At 47.3% G+C, this 16,057-nt stretch overlaps 1 protein-coding gene across 4 annotated transcripts in view; it reads right to left on the bottom strand.

Annotated features, from left to right (window-relative positions):
- Positions 1-2,316: 2,316 nt before the first annotated feature.
- Rubcn (rubicon autophagy regulator) overlaps positions 2,317-16,057 on the bottom strand; it is a 49,155-nt gene continuing 35,414 nt past the window's right edge. For all 4 annotated transcript variants that reach the window (XM_039088925.2, XM_039088921.2, NM_001427089.1 and 1 more), the window contains 9 exons: positions 9,809-9,866; positions 9,230-9,362; positions 8,487-8,632; positions 7,823-7,887; positions 7,209-7,447; positions 6,601-6,662; positions 6,049-6,202; positions 4,904-4,997; positions 2,317-4,713 (listed from right to left, as the gene is read on the bottom strand). In XM_039088925.2, coding sequence (XP_038944853.1) covers positions 4,535-4,713; positions 4,904-4,997; positions 6,049-6,202; positions 6,601-6,662; positions 7,209-7,447; positions 7,823-7,887; positions 8,487-8,632; positions 9,230-9,362; positions 9,809-9,866 — 1,130 coding nt within the window. In that variant the 3' untranslated portion in view covers positions 2,317-4,534. The remainder of the gene's footprint in view (positions 4,714-4,903; positions 4,998-6,048; positions 6,203-6,600; positions 6,663-7,208; positions 7,448-7,822; positions 7,888-8,486; positions 8,633-9,229; positions 9,363-9,808; positions 9,867-16,057) is intronic.

Below are 16,057 nucleotides of genomic sequence, written 5' to 3'. Positions count from 1 at the left end.
GCAACCACTCACTTCCTTGAATAAAACTATTCAGCTGCTTTCCCATTGGTGAACTTGAGGTGACTATAAACGCTTTTTCTGGTTTATAGTTGTCTGTGCGGCACCCTATCAAGATGGGAAGAGCTGTTTGTCTGTTCCCTGGAATTCTTGACTCTAACAATACCCATTTGCCTTCAGAAGGTCTTATCAGGAGACCACATTGGGATAAAGCCTTCAATACAAATTTTAGGGTAACACAAATGTCTGTCTATTGCACCGATTCCTAATACAAAACCTAAAATTGCTGGGAACAGAGGCATACTCCAGTAATTCCAGCACGTGGGAGATGCAGGGGCAAATGGACCAGTTCAGTCATTCTCAGGTATAGAGCCCGTTTGATATTCGCCTGGGTGGTGTGATACCTTCTCTTTTAAAAAAGGGACATTGAGTATGGGGTGTCTTTGGGGTATCTCCGTTACTCAGGGGTGAGCTGTTACTGCTGGTAGCAGGCTCAAGGGAAAGTCTGCAAATCATGAGTCTTGGGCTTTCTTATATTTTTGGTTGTGAGCCTAGCCTTTAACGGCTGAGCCATCTCTCCAGCCCAGAGTCTTGGGCTTTCTTAATCCCTGCCCTTCTTGAGAAGTCCTTGATTTCCCTGAGATTCCATGCCACAGAAGACTGATGACCCAAGTCCAGTCCTTGGATCTGAAACTACCTCTCAAAGTCATCGGATCCCCAGAACCCATGTTAAAAGTTGGATGTGGTGGAGTGCCTCATCTGTAACCCAGCACTCCAACACCGAGATAATCGGAAAATAACCCAGAAGCTCGAGGGCCATCTAGTCTGGGGTCTGCAGCACATCAGAAACATCAAAGAACCCTACTCAAAAGAGGGAGGATGGCTCACTCCCCCAAATTGCCATGTGACCTATACAAGCACCAGAGCATTCACACCCCTGCATTCACAAACACTTTTTAAAATGTAAAACTGTTTTTGGCTGTGATGGTGCACATTTGTAATCCCAGCACTCTGGGGGGCTGTGGCATGAGAATCTTGAAGCCAGTGTAGGTTACAAACATAAACAAGTCTGAATTGATAACTCCTTTCTTGTTCTTGTCTTGTTGGGTCCTCATGCAGGCCAGCTCCTGGTTAGAGATCTTGCCCTGAACCCTGTTCTTGGGGAAGGACTTTCTCTAGTCCGTTATGCATTCTGGATCGTCTGAAGTAGCATCTGCTCTTTTCCTTGTGGCTGTCAGCGGGGACTACAACTACTTAGTTGTTCCTTACCTGCAGGCGACTGGTTCTGGGGTTCCCAAGACCCATCAATGCTCAGATCTTTCATATACAGTAGCCTGATATTTGTAGGGGATCTATTCAGATCACATTTTATTTCTATCATATACCTATTACATTTTATCATATATACTTTAAATGATCTCTATATAGCTCATAGTATGTAATAGAATGTAGATAGCTACTGTGGTGTGTTCTACTTGTGGTAGCTTTTACTGTATTTTTTCTAAATATGATGGCTTTCTGAGCCTCCCAAGTGCTAGGATTATATGTCACCGTGCCCAGCTTTTTTTTTTTCTTCCCCCCCCCCCCCGGGGCTGGGGACCGAACCCAGGGCCTTGCGCTCGCTAGGCAAGCGCTCTACCACTGAGCTAAATCCCCAACCCCTCGTGCTCAGCTTTTTAACCAAGACCTGCAGGCACAGATGGCTGGCTATCCATTCACTTTGGTGATTTTGTGCAACATCTGTCGACCACACGAGTGTTTCCTTTCCTTATGGGAGGGCCTGTCTCCACTCTGCTCTCTGCGATAGCCCCACAGACTCCCACAGACACTGGTGTACAGTGGTGAATATGTGATGAGAGTGACTGAACAGGAAGAAACTGCCCAGACAGCTGAAAGCCTGCACTGGTGTGGGAGAAATGGGACGAGATAGAGTCAAAGAAAAGGACAGTTAACAAACTTGATGACAGATGTGTGACCTGTCATCAAGGAAGCCAGAGACAGCCAGCGTTCAGACCTGAGTCACCAATGTTTAGGTTTGAAGAGATAAGTGTTGGTTTTAGATGTTGGTGGGAGATGAGAAAGAGCCACGTGTATAGTGTGTGGTGGCGTGTAACCTATCATTCCAGCAGAGGCAGGAGGATTCCAAGTTTGAGACCAGTCTGGGATACATGGTGAAACCCTGTGTTTAAAACCCAGCAACAATGACAGTAATAGAACAAATAACAAAGGAGTCATGTGGAGAAGAAAAAAAAAATCACACAGGAATTTTCAGATGCAGTCGCTTTTCAGTAAATACACAAGACCATTCCAGTCATCAAGGTAGGTAAGTAAAAGGCAAGATTTATTTTTCTTAGTTTATTAAAGATGACTATGAACTGTCAGGATGTGTGTAAATTACAGCAGGTGAAAATCCAGTTCTAAACACAAGTTGTACACAAACAGAGCATTTTTATTTAGACTCTTGCTCCCTTTCTGTTAGTTCAGCGAAAGCTCTCCACCCCTCAGCAGAGGAAGAGGACTTGGAGTTTTCTCCTCGGGACAGCGGGTGTTCCCCTCTTGCAGCGTCCGTCCCATCAGTCCTGGGACGCTTCTCCCTACTGTAGCAGGGGATCCTCAGATATCATTAAGTGACAAAGGGCTTTCACCTCACCTCCCTGCTCCTTCTCCCCAACTCCCAAACAAACGAGGGTATATGGTCAGTAATGACAGCACAGACTCAGGGGTTCTAAAGGGTATATGATCTAGAGGGACTGGGTAGGGGAGGTGGGGAAACAGGAAAGGCGGGGAGACTGCTTGAGCCTGTGCTGACTGGGAGATGGGTGTAAGTCTCCTCCATTGTGGTGACATCAGTGAGCATCTGGACGGGAAGTCAGCCAGGAACTGGAACTGGAGTCAGAGTCCCAATCCAAGGTCTGACTCAGTGATAACAGAGTTGGAAAGGATTTCTAACCAGCTCTTCTTTGAAACTGGCTTTGGCCTCAGCTTTCTGCCTTATCTCCTGCAGAGAGCTGTTCTAGTCATCCAGCCCATAGAGTTGTCAGATCCCAAGTGTGAGGCAGGGGAGCCACACCTTGGGTCAGTTTCCACTCGTTCCTCTTGCTCTGCTAGAGCTTAGCCTGGCTGTTACACCAATGTGCCTCTGCCTCTCTGGGAGAGCCCTGGTTCCCTTTAGCTCAGCTACAGCATGTGCAACTCTGTTTGACTTCTTGGGGCACTGCCTGCACCAATGACTTTGCTAGCAATCAAGTACAGAGACACAGGCCAGCTCCAGAACAAGGGCGCTGTGGATGTCAGTTACAGATATGCCAGGCTCTGAGAGGCAACCCTGACCAGTGTTAATAGACGTTAGGTGCGCAGCAACTCAAACACCACCACAGTTATGTGCGGCCTAGTCCAGGAAACTTCCCACGAAAAAATGCACATTAGGTGATAGGGGAAGGGTCTGTTAAATCAGGAAAAGGATGGTTCAACATACATTACCAAGGCTGAAGAGAGTTAACTGCGTAAGGCTCCTGTTACTCAGAGTAAGCAGAAACATTCACACACTGTCAAGTGCTCTAGCACTACTAGTGGGGGGACAGCCTCCCCAACTCTGAGAAAGGAAACTGAGGCAAGAGATCAGCCAAGAAGGGCCCAGCTCTGATGGGGGACAGAGAATGGAGCTGGGTCATACCTGTACTTAGAACCATGATGGTCACATAGTTGTACAGAGCAATAAGGAACCCACTATTAAGATGGTGGGTGGTGTTTCTATCCTTGCCTTAGGTTGCATCAGGGACTTGCCTGAGCATGAACTGACCACCCCAGAGGAGGCTGTCGGCACTTCTGAGAAAACCGCTCCTTAAGCACCAGCTGCAGCCACACTTCTGCTTGTGGCCTGGCCTAAGACTCAGATCTGTTCTTTGCTTCAAGCCTACCAGAGTACACAAACCAGCCTATGCCAGGAATATTTGAACCAGGGAAGCCATGTTTGCCCCCTTGAGATCCTGGGGATTCCAGCACAATGATGGTTCTGTTCCTACCTGCCCCCCATATACCTAAGTCGTCAGACAGACTGCCTGGCTGTACCTCCTTTCTCTTCAGTGCCTCAGGGCACAGTCTTATTCTCTTTTAGGACTAGGACAGAGAAAAGACCATTCTTCTGTTTCAGCAGCAAAGGAGATCATTGGCTGAGAAAGGCCTGGCTCGGACGCTGAGGAACTAAGTCAGGAATGGGAATGATCTTCGAGCTGCATCTGAAACCAGATCTGATCCTAGTGGAAGAGGCCAAGCGTGTCGGAACTGGGTCTTGATGTCCACTCCCCTGACAAGAGGCACTCCAAGGGTCAGTTCTGATGAAAATACCCAATGTCCACAGATATCTGTCACAATAGACTGGATCCATCAACCCATAAAGGTTGCCTACACCTGGACAGCAGACAAGTCATAAAAAAATGACAATATATATTTTTAAAAGGCCCCACCTTCCTTGAAGGTGTGGCTCAGTTCTATATCTGACCCTAGCCAGACCCTTAGACAAAGGGCTTAGGCACATTCCTCAGGTGGTCTCTAGGACGGTGGCCTCTAGAGCCAAGGCTTCTGTGGGCTCCTCCTCATAGTCAGACAGGTAGGACTCCAGGCTCTGCTTGGCCAGCAACTCCCGTCGGGCCTGCAGCCGCTCACACCGGGGGCAGCTTCCAGACTTGAAGCAAGTTTTATGGTAACACGCTCTACACTCTATTTGTTCAGGGTGAAAAGAGAGAGAAGAAAACGATTTGTATTATCCCAGGCTGTTAGCAACTCACCACACAGCCACTTCCCCGCAGCCCGAGCTCAGGGCTGGAGTGTGGAGTTACTCTCTCACACCACGCTCCTGCTAACGGGGCTCTCAGGCAGTACCCTCACTTTGTGTCTAGCATGGCCTCACCTTCACAGGTCCGGCACTTATGCAGCTCAAATGGGAAGATGACGTCATCCTCGTTCTGGCAGAACTCGCAGATGAAGCCCTTGGCCTGGCACAGCTGTGGAGCAGAGAAATGGAGGAGAAGTGAGGGGCTAGCTCGGAGGGTGGACTCCAGTGAGGGGGGACGCAAGTCATAAATAAACCTCTGAGCAGGTGAAGGGGTCTATTGTCTGTGGCATAGAGCCTCTGGCTGGACTTGTGAGTACGAGACCCAAAGCAGGGCTGGTCACCGCACATAAAACTTAAGGTGACGGACAAGAGACATGGGCTTGAGAAGCCCTTGTCACTGAAGCAGCCCTTAGTGAAGAGAGGGTACTGAGAAGAGGGTCCTCAATTCTGTAATCCAGCATCAATTTTTATTTTGAAACATGTACCACTACTGATTAAGGAAAGGTCAAGTGAGGGTGTTTCCCAGAAACAACACTCTCTTGTCAGGTTATTCTGCAGGAGGTCCACCCCCCCCACAGCCCCCACCCCACCAAAGGCCAAAAACTGGGCAGCTGAGATGGGCAGGTCTAAAAGTATCATTCCCGATTTCTAGCACGCTGATTGTATCATGAGCAACAGTAAGTTACACTTGTGAATAGAATTTACAGAGATCCTGTCAAATAAGCTGTCATCGGTCCTCAAATGCTCAAGAGGGAAGGACAGCTTCTAAGAGTCCCCTTCATTCCAGAGAGAAGAAAATGGGCTTCCACAGAGAGCACCTGCTGAGACTGGGACTGAAAACAGCAGTGCAGACTTGGTCAAGGGTCTCCCCAGTGTGGCCATCACTGAAGGCTGCTCACCCTGGTCCAGGGCCAGCGCCAGCATCACTCCTGGCCTAATTGTTTTCCTATTTGTGTTTTCTCAAGACAGGGTCTTGATGAATAGCCCAGGCTGACTCTGGATTCCAGTCCTCCTGTCCCAGCTCAGCAATGCTCCCTCCTCTAACTCCAGGGTCTTCAGATAAGAACCGATTACTCACTGACTTAGACAACAGTAAGCCCTTCTGGTTTCTCTAAGTGTCAACTGGCTGGTTCAGGTTTCTGGAGCAAAAGGGCAAGAACTCTGCCCCACCTAAGCCCCAAGCAAAACCTCAGCTGCAAGGCAGAGCAAGGCCACCTCACCATGCATCTCTCTACGTGGGCGGCTCCCGCTCTGGTGAGCTCCGCCAGCCGGGGCCCCAGTTCTCCCTTCTTGGCTGCGGTCAGGTCATTCAGGGAGTACAGATGGAGGTCCTCTGTCAGGTGGCCTGGAACTACATCAAAGGAATCCAGGAGCCTGCAGAAAAGAGAGAGAGTGGGAGGAAGAGGAAATAAATATTTCTTTTCACATGGTACATGACAGTACCGAGCTCCTTCCTCAGAAGGAGAGAAGCTAATGGGGGTGGGTGACGTTCTGCCAGCCTAGATATTCTAGGCTCCCCCAGCTCCCCATACCACAAGCATTTTATTTATAAACCCTGTAGAGTGAGCTTGGAAAATGGTGTCTGGCCATGGATGGACACATAGTCCTTCTTTAAAAAGACACAATTTAATTACTGTCATGGCTTCCCATTGACTAATTTCAGACATTTCTGCAAACTCTTCCTTATATAAAACAGCCAACTGTCGGGACATGCTCCTTTAAGAGACAACGGGGAGGCAGCCGGAGGACTCTGGCCTCCACAGGAGACTTACTCTTCGGCCAGCCGGCATGTCTTAAACATGTTCTTCATGTGGTAGAGCTGAACCCGCAGCAGCTGCAGACGACATTGGGTGGAGAAGAGGGGAGAAGGAGCTGTTAGAAGGGCAGCCGCTGCCTTCAGACTACACACAGCAGCCAGGGTAGTGCTGCCCTCACACCTCTCAGTCCAGTCTTCACTACTTCACTTCAATGTGATCTTTAGCCATGGAAGGCCCTTCTGTAAGTCAGAATGCTCATTCACACACAAGGGCAGCCGCTTGAGAACTCTGAGATTCAAATTCCCAACCCCGTCCTCTGTGAGGGCAGAAACTGTTTGCTTTCAAGTGCTGTCAGGCCTTAGTGCTGCTTCAAGGTTTGAGACTGGCAGGACAAGTACCCAGGAACTGTGGGAGTGTAGCTCTGTGACAGGGGCCGTGCTAGTACTATGGGTATCAATGCTGGGCTTAGTCCCCAGCACTGGAAGACAGACAAACAAGAAAGTCCACGGAACGTGAATGGTGACCATGACAAGATGTGTGGTGACCTCAGGCGACTGCACCAACAGAAACAGAAGCTAGGACAAGAGCAGGCATATATGGCAGGGTTTGTTTGGATGTCTCACCCGAACTTGGTTGAGCAGCTTGACCTTCCTGTAGAGGGCGCTATTGATGTCCTGCACATTGAAGAGAGGATCATTCCAGATCTTAATGAGCAGGTCCTTGGAAAAGTTGCTGACATAGTACTTGCTGAAGTCCCACTTGCGCAGAATGCGGCTGGGGACGGTCATCTGGGCATTCTCATGGCAGCACTGGCAGAAGTACTTGCCCAGGTACTCACAGTACCGCAGCCGTTTGATATAATCTAGAAACCCAGAAAGCCAAAGGCTAATGTGACTTCGAACTCAGAAGCTGGGGAGCCTTCAAAGGCAGGCAGGGAGGGTCAACTGGCTTCTAACTGAAGCTGGAGAGAACTCGCACAGTGGGATCTATGGTTCCTGCACCCCATCCTACAGGCCATTGAAGAATCCACACTGTTGGAACCAATGAGACCCAGACTCTCAGAGCCTAGCTGCAGTGAGCCAGTTTCTGCAGAATATGGTTCTGGTAGTGCTGCTCCCTGAGGTGATGCCCCTCTCCTGCTCCAGGACCCTTCCCCCACCCACCCTCGCACCCCGTCGCATAACCTAGGACAGGCATGGCAGAGGACAGAGCTCTCGGCCATTACGATGGGACTTGCCAGGGTCGGTCCGGATGCCACATCCTGCACAGCGGTAATTCTGCTTGGCCACAGCAATCTTCCTCCTACAGGAAGGTGAAGGAGGGCACTAGCAGACGGTAGCTACACAGGGATCTGGGGTGTAAAGGATAAGGGTGTGAAGGCTCTTGTGAGGAAGGGAGAGCCAAGAATTCACCAACTTTGTAGTTGAACAGACTTACGTTCTACTGGGAGCACTAGTGCAAAGTGAGGGTTTATGAGGTTAGGGTTTACTGGGTCAGGCCATGGCAGTGAGTAAGGGATTATCCTTACAGTGAACCACTTTTTTTTGTACAAATGCAACGGATGAGGGATAGTAAGTAGGAAAGAACAAAGGGAGAGAAAAGCATTTATCTTAAAAGGAGAAGAAAACCCAGTGAGCTCACAGTGCTGGGAGGAAGGCACAGTCTGGGAATGCTGATCTAAAGTGTGTGTGTGTGGGGGGGGTCCAGTTAAGTATGGGAGAGACCTGAAGGTAGAAGAATTTTAAGACAAAAGTAAAGTGGAGGATTGTCTTTCCGTGCTTTTAAATACACAGACGTGTATGGAAAGCACAGCCAGAGGCAGAGACCAAAGGTAAGATGGCTCCTACAGTGCCAAGAGAATGAATCCTCTCTGACACAGGGCACAGACACTGGCTACTCACGTTGGGGCTGGATGAACGTTGAAAATGATCTGAGGCCTCGGTGGAGCCCACTCCAGGTTGCCACGGACACGGATCCGAAGCTTGTAGATGTCTGCATGCTGCCCATCATCTGGTGAGATGGGCAGGGAGTCCGGGATAGGCAGGAGCTACAGGAGAAAAGTGCACATGAGCCAGCCTGGACAACCAATGGGAACACGCATGCTTGACGCTCTGGCCACAACAGAAGCAGAGATGATAAGATACGTCAGAATTAACACAGGCTGAGGCTTTAACAAACCCCAATTTAAAAACAAACTAGTAGGTACCAGGCTACTAGAAGCCAGGATCTTGAGTTCCAAGAAACAAAGGGAGACAGCATTCTAGGACGCCGGTACCCATTGCTGATACTGCCCCTACCCTTCCTGGGGTCTTTACTATGCCAGCATGCCTTATGCCTCAAAAGATTCAACTACAGAGGAAAAGGAATTTGAAAAATTCACTCTCACACAGAATCTTAAAAGTTAGACACAAAGAGCTCTTCCTCTGTGGAAGAGGATGGTGAGGGAGCAACAGCCAGGGAAACCGAGGCAGGCAGGCATTCACCCACTCAGTCATTCACTCAGGCATTCAACACATTTGTAAACAACCTGTGTTCCTGAAAAAGGAAAGATATACAGGTTCACTCCACCCTGGGGCGGTGAGAAAGGAGAACAAGAGTAGAGGGTTCACAGGCTCCTGGGCATGGAGGAACGGGAAAAGCCTACCTTCTGGGGGGCATCATGCTCTGGGACTAGCCACTCTAGCTCCGAGGCAGCTGGAAGCTGCATCCCCTCAAATTGCTTCAGAAGCCCCATGGCCACGGCCTCAGCAGAGGTGGAGTGTAGGAAGCAGTGCGAGCTGGAAGGGAGAGAGCCAAGGAGGATTGAGTGCGCCAAGTCAGAAGACTGGGGCTTCCCCACAGGGCCCAAGGCCATGCCCCTGAACTTTCTTTACACATTGCCAGACACATGCACTGCTCGTCAGTGACTGTACACAAGTACTGCTCTCACCTCCCAGCAGCACATGGTACAGAGAGGTCTCGGTTTCCTTTCTCTAAAATTCAGCTTCTTTACTTAAGACGGACACTCTGCCCGTTTATAACGCCAGTAAAACTGCTGTGGGACCTCTCGAAGATGTGGCCTTTCTTCCCTTGAGTGGCCCCCACAGGACAGGGCCATCACTTGAACCCTGCCTCTTCTTGTAACAGAATGGCTTTTGCTGTGACCTTTCTCAACCACAGGCCACGATCTGGGTTTATTTCTCCATACACCCCAACATTATTAAACAAATGAAAAGATACTCACAAATTCTGGGAGAAGGATGATTTGCCGTTTGAGACCATGCTCCTTCGGATGTCAGGATCTACATGGGAACCAGAGATAAGGGAGCAGAAAATGAGAAGGGAAGAGAAGCTAAGGGACCATCACGGGGGGCTGCATAAGTACTAGGGTGGTGGCTAGGTGCTACATCTACGCAGGGTAGGAAACAGGTGAAGCTCTACACGCTACTTAAGAGTCCATTTCCACCCATGTCACAACTAGGCTGAATTAGTGACATTGTGTGGAGCACTGAGAAGGTCAATGTGGTCACAGATTGAGGGGGAAACACACACGCAGGTTCAGTATAAGACAGTGAGAGAAAGAGATCTGCAGGCACAAACACAGTGACGACCAAATCTCTCCTCCATGCTCCAGTCTCAAGCTCTCTTAAATACCACACTCCCAAAGCCAGTGTGGTAGGAAGCTCATGCCTGCAATTCTAGCACTGGAAAGGCTGAGACCGGAGGTCATGTGTTAAGAGCACCTATAGAAAAGGGCTGTGGCTTTTTTAACAAAAGAATTACACCAACACAAAACTCTAGATTCTAGAGGCTACTAATTAAACGTGTGTCTAACTGCTCACCACCACCCCTGAACGTCAGGTGTTTCCTCTAGCTTTAGAACAAAATTTAGTAACAAAGGTTACTCCTGTCTGATGGCTCAGGGGAGGAAAGACCTTCCCCATGCTTGAGACCCCTTGGAGAACCCTTGTAACCAGCTTCCTATAGAGACTGTCAACATAACCATTACTATAGAAATCTCACATACGACCACAGAAAATTAGACTTTTCAAAGCAGATTTCTAAAGAAAGGCTGAGCCCCCAGAGACCTCACTTAGCAAATGCTACAGAGTCATATTCTAGAAAGCTAATCAGTGCCTAATCAAGTCATGGAAGGGCTATTTTGTTGGTAATCTCATTTCTTACTTCCTTTGATGATCAATGAGAGGACCCTTTTTTCCTTAACTAGTCTTGTACAATGACCAATCTCCTGTGTCTGAGTCCTCCATCAGAGCACTAGGCTTGCATGACATCATTCTGCACTTGGTCACAAGTGCCTAAGTTGTGCCCCATGCTTCAGCTGCTTCTAGATTCTTCTATGTTCAAGCAAAAAAAAAATCCAGATATTCTGGATTATAGAATATCTCTGAGAAAATGAGATTATGTCTAACTCAGTGAAATTTACATCTTGCCCACAGTTCTGGATACAAGTATAACACAGTAATATTGTTCACAAACCACTGGCCTCCAAGCCACATGCAGTAGCTTTCAATCTGCTATTTGTTTGGGTAGTGCTGGAAATCCCACTCCAGCCTGATGGTGGCCGGCAAGAACTCTGATACTGAATTATACCCCAACCCTCGCCTGCTTTTAAAGCATATAAAAACAAGACAGCAACCGGTTTTGTTTTTGCTGATAATTACAAAAAGACCATTTTATTGGACAAAATGTTGCTCATTTATATCATATTTTGTCTGAATTTGAGTCACCCAAATGGAGCAGATCCCAAAGCACTGCCAGTTGTGTGGTCCGTTGTCACTAGTGCTGGTGGGGAGGAGGATGCGAATGTCTGGCAATAGCTATTTGTTCTGCACCATTGGCTTGGGGATCACAACTACTGTTTGGGTTGAACATGAATCTTGTCTTATCAAAGAGCATTCTATAATAGCATTCCATATAAAAGACTTTCAGAGACTATTTCCTGAACAAAGAACCAGCTAAAAGCAATTAAAATTTCTTGAAAATGTCATCCCACTTGGGATAGGGGGAAAAAAAAATCAAAGAAAATCTTAGACAGACATCCTTGGATAAGGAGCTAACCAATTTTCATACCATAGGCCTGAGCTATTAGAAAAAAGTGGTACACACTACAGAGAGACATTTGATAAGTGTTGCTACAGAAACCATTGTCTCCATAAAACTACAACCATGCCACATAATGGTGTTCTGTCAATGAAGGCCGATGCATGTGACAGTGGTCCTGTGGAAGTCTTTTTTCCTTCTCTTTCTTTTCTTTGGAACATATAATAAAGCCAGATTAAATCTGCTTATTGTCCTTTTTCATGAGACACATAAAAGGGTCAGAAGGAAGTGTGTGACAGGGACCTTTTAGTTAATCATAAATACTGCAACACGGCCTTGGGGTAAGAGTCCACCCCAGAGCAGAGAGTTGAGGCAGTCCTGATACCCCAGTGGGTACGGTGCCTGACATCCATCTAACATGTTGTATCCTGTGGGGTACCCCGATGGCTCCGATGACTAAGCTGATGTGGGTGGACCACTAATTGAGCACAATGGTAGAATCATACCAAGTTCTAAAATAGACAAGAAGGAAACTGTTCTATAGAGAACAGAAAGAAGTCTGCACCCTCCCAGTGAGTTTAAAATAATTACAAACATTCTTATTAATCTTTTGAACAAAAACAAATGTATATTTAAGGGGGGGTGGCAACATGGCTCCAGAGGTAAAGGTGCCTGCTGCCAGCAACGGGGACTTGAGTTCAAACCCCAGGATTCCCATGGTTGCCCTCTGACACACATATGCATTCCAATGCCAGTGAATTTTCTGTAATTGAATTCAAAGAGGAAAACTATAAAATGGAGAACTACTATCATTAAACTTTTATTTAAAAGAGTGGGAGGAGAAACAATTGACGGCCTTGGACTTCATCCTAGTTAGGGAACTGCTGTGAAGAAACACCATGACCAAAGCAACTCAGGGAGGGAGGGTTTGTTTCAGCCTACACTTCCAGGCGATAGTCCATCACTGAGGCAGTCAGGACAGGAACTCAAGCAGGGCGTGAACCTGGAGGCAGGAGCTGACACAGAGGCCATGGAGGGTGCTGCTTACTGGCTTGCTCTCCATGGCTTGCTCAGCATGCTTTCTTATAGAACCCAGGACCACCAGCCCAGGGGTAGCCTCACCCACAATGGGCTGACAGCTGAACTTTATGGAGGCTGAGGTTTTATTTTCTCAATTGAGGTTCCCTTCTTTCAGATGACTCCAGCTTGTATCAAGTTGACATAGAACTATTCAGCAAAACCTGATACAGATTTTTCTTTTTGGTTCTTTTTTTTTTTTCGGAGCTGGGGACCGAACCCAGGGCCTTGCGCTTCCTAGGTAAGCGCTCTACCACTGAGCTAAATCCCCAGCCCCTCAGATTTTTCTTATTGGAAAAAAAACCAGTTCATGAGTACCCTTCCTCATATGTTATATTAGGTTTCAATTTATTGCCTTTGAGCCATGAATCTGCTGTGCTTCAAACATGTCTCCTGGGCCAGCTGGCGTAAGGAAAGCCTTGTGTGTAGAGGACGCTGGGAGGCTGCTGAGGAGGAAGGCATTTGTCCTGTTGCAGTCAGCTGTGCTCCCACCTCAGCTGGCAGCTCAATGCACTGATTCTGCCCAGCACAGCGCAATTAGCGGTGCCTCTCACAACGATTTCCCACAGTGCATCTTGGAGAGCTTTATGGTAAGTGTCAGGGGCTTAGCCCTTCTCCTAGTCCTGCCTGAGTTCTGAGGTAAGGCACTGAGAATAGCTTCCCAGTGGAGGCTGTTGGCTTGGCTTCTCCCTACGGATGACTCTGACTTCAGATGCTTCTCTGCAGGCAGCCTGGATCTCAGACTTGGGGGCACAGCCTGGTGCTGCTTTTGTAGCCCTGGGGAGAGGCTGCCGTTTGTATCCACCCTTCCTATGCTCTCTGTGTTTTCTTTACACCTTAGGCACTTCTGTCCTGTGGTTCCAACTCCTTATCACGCATACAACTCCTATCATTCCCCCTTCAAGTTGCTGTGGTTATTTTCTGTCTCCTAGTTGGACCCTGCGAACACACACACACACACACACACACACACACACACACACACACACACACGGATAATCCGTCTATCTCCTGGAATGAGGAAAATGCACCAAAACCAGATAATAACAAAGGCTGCTCAGCTCAGCAAGTTTATCAAACGTCACTGCATTGTAACTTGTAGTGGGTGAATTTTGTTATGTAAATTATAGTTCAACAGACCTGTGTTTTAGACAAATACATGTTACTGGACATGCATGTGTTTGTATTGGTGTTTATGCATTATATTGGCATATTTGTATTGGGTTCTTTCCCATCTCTAGGTTTATGTTCTTTGTTGCTGAATGGAGTGCTTTGAAGTCCATTTTCTTTATGATTACTGATTCATATAGTCTAAGTAGTGAGTTATACTATGAGATAAGTAGATTAATCAGAGGCTTATGCAATACACAGACTACTTATCATAATCGATATCCACAATGTGGTCACTTCAATGCCTTATTCTCAAAGGTGTTATAAATTCTGATAGCTGTCTTGATCAAGGTATCTTGGTAACTTGAATAAGAATGGCCCCAGAGGCACATATATTTGAATTCATAGTCACTAGGGAGTGGCACTATTTGAAAGGATTACAAGGGTTAGGAGGTGTGGCCTCACTGGAGGAGGGGCACTGGGGGTGGATGTGAGGGCTCAAAGGCCCACGCCAGGCCTGATGTCCCTCTCTGCACCCAGATCCGTATGTAGAGCTCTCAGCTACCTCTTCAGTACCATGACTGTCCGTGCGCCACCGATGCCCCCTGCCATGATATGGGCCAACCTCTGAGAATGTAAGCAAGCCCCCATTAAATGCTTTCTTTTATAAGTTACCTTGGTCATGGTGTCTCTTCACAGCAACAGAGCAGTGACTAGGACAATCTTCAATAGAATGGAATTCCTTAAGGTGATCAAGAGGGAGCATACCTGAAAACCGCTGGACATTATCAGGGACACTGCTCCTGAGAAGTGTACTTTTAAGGGGAGTTTTGACATAAGTCCAATTAAAGACCAGAAACAGATGACGATGAACACGCAGCAAAAAGAAAACTAGAGAATGCATTTGAAGTTCATAATGAGGAACCAAGTGGAGCAAAAGTACAAACTTACATCATTACTTTAAAATATTTAAGTATGAGGAGGGGGGGAGGGAAAGAATGTGTGTGAGTGTGAGTGTGAGTGTGTGTGTGTGTGTGCTGGCACAGGTGCCCTGGGAAGCCAGAAGGGAGTATGAATCCCCAGGAACTGGAGTTACAGTTAAAGGTTCTGGGAACCAAATGTGGGGCCCCTGGTGGAGCAGCAAATGCTCTCTCCCGCTGGCCAGCTCGTTACTTCTGACGGACAGCTCATTACATTCCTTCCTCTTGTCCTTCCCTGTCGAGAACCACTGTGTGGGAGTGGGGAGTCAAACAAAATGTAGGTGAGTTCTCCTTTTGATTATTCTTTGAAGTCTGGTAACACCCAGCAGTGAATCTGCCCGGTCTCTGGTTAGTTTGCCAGGTATTTCTTAACTCCCCCCACCTTTGTTTTAGTTTTTTTCCAGACAGGGTTTTGAGGTATAGCATTGGCTGTCCTGGAACTCTCTCTGTAGACCTGGTGGGCCTCACTCACAGAGATCCCCTGCCTCAGCCTCCTGTGCACCACCACCAGGGCTCACTCAATCTTTTCTGAGAAACCACTCTGCCGTGCCTTTGCCTCTCCAGCTTGTGAGTTTTTGCTCTGACCTATCACTTCCTTTGTCTAAGAGACGGGGACTTGGCTTGATCTCTTCTAAAGCCTTGGGGTGCTTCTTTAGTTTGAGCTCTCTCTGCTTTTATAATGTATATGAACGTCACTATGCCTTAGATGTATCTTACTGTATTGTTCATCTTCATATAGTCCTGCAGATTCTCTTACTATTGGTTTCTTGTTGAAATCCATTCTGATAAAGGAAAGGAAAGTCAATTTACTTTTGTATTTGTTAAGGCTTGTTTTATCTGTATGTTTAACCTTCAAAGCCACAATGTGTCCCAGACCATGATCTGCTTTGGAGAAAGTTCTATGCACTGCTGTGAAAAATGTATATTCCTCAGATGTAGCACAGAATATTCTGTAGACAGCTACCAATTCTCTCTGGTCTATGGTGAAATTTAACTCTTAAATTTCTTTTTGATATTTTGTTTTGTTTTTTTCAAGACAGGGTTTCTTTGTATAGCCATGACTGTCCTAGAACGAGCTTGGTAGACCAGGCTAGCCTTGAACTTAAGAGATCCACCTGCATCTGCATCTAGAGTGCTGGATAAAAGGTGTGTACCATCACTGTGCAGCTCTGTTTGATTTTATTTTTAAATCTGGATGATCTTTTAACTAGAGTAGGGTACTGAAATCACCCATTGTTATTGTACCTGGGCCTCTCTGTTCCCTT

Source organism: Rattus norvegicus, chromosome 11 (genome assembly GCF_036323735.1).
Source record: "Rattus norvegicus strain BN/NHsdMcwi chromosome 11, GRCr8, whole genome shotgun sequence".
Lineage (NCBI taxonomy): Eukaryota > Metazoa > Chordata > Mammalia > Rodentia > Muridae > Rattus > Rattus norvegicus.
The sequence above is the reverse complement of the archived record's forward strand: the minus strand, read 5'-3'. Positions and strand labels throughout refer to the sequence as shown.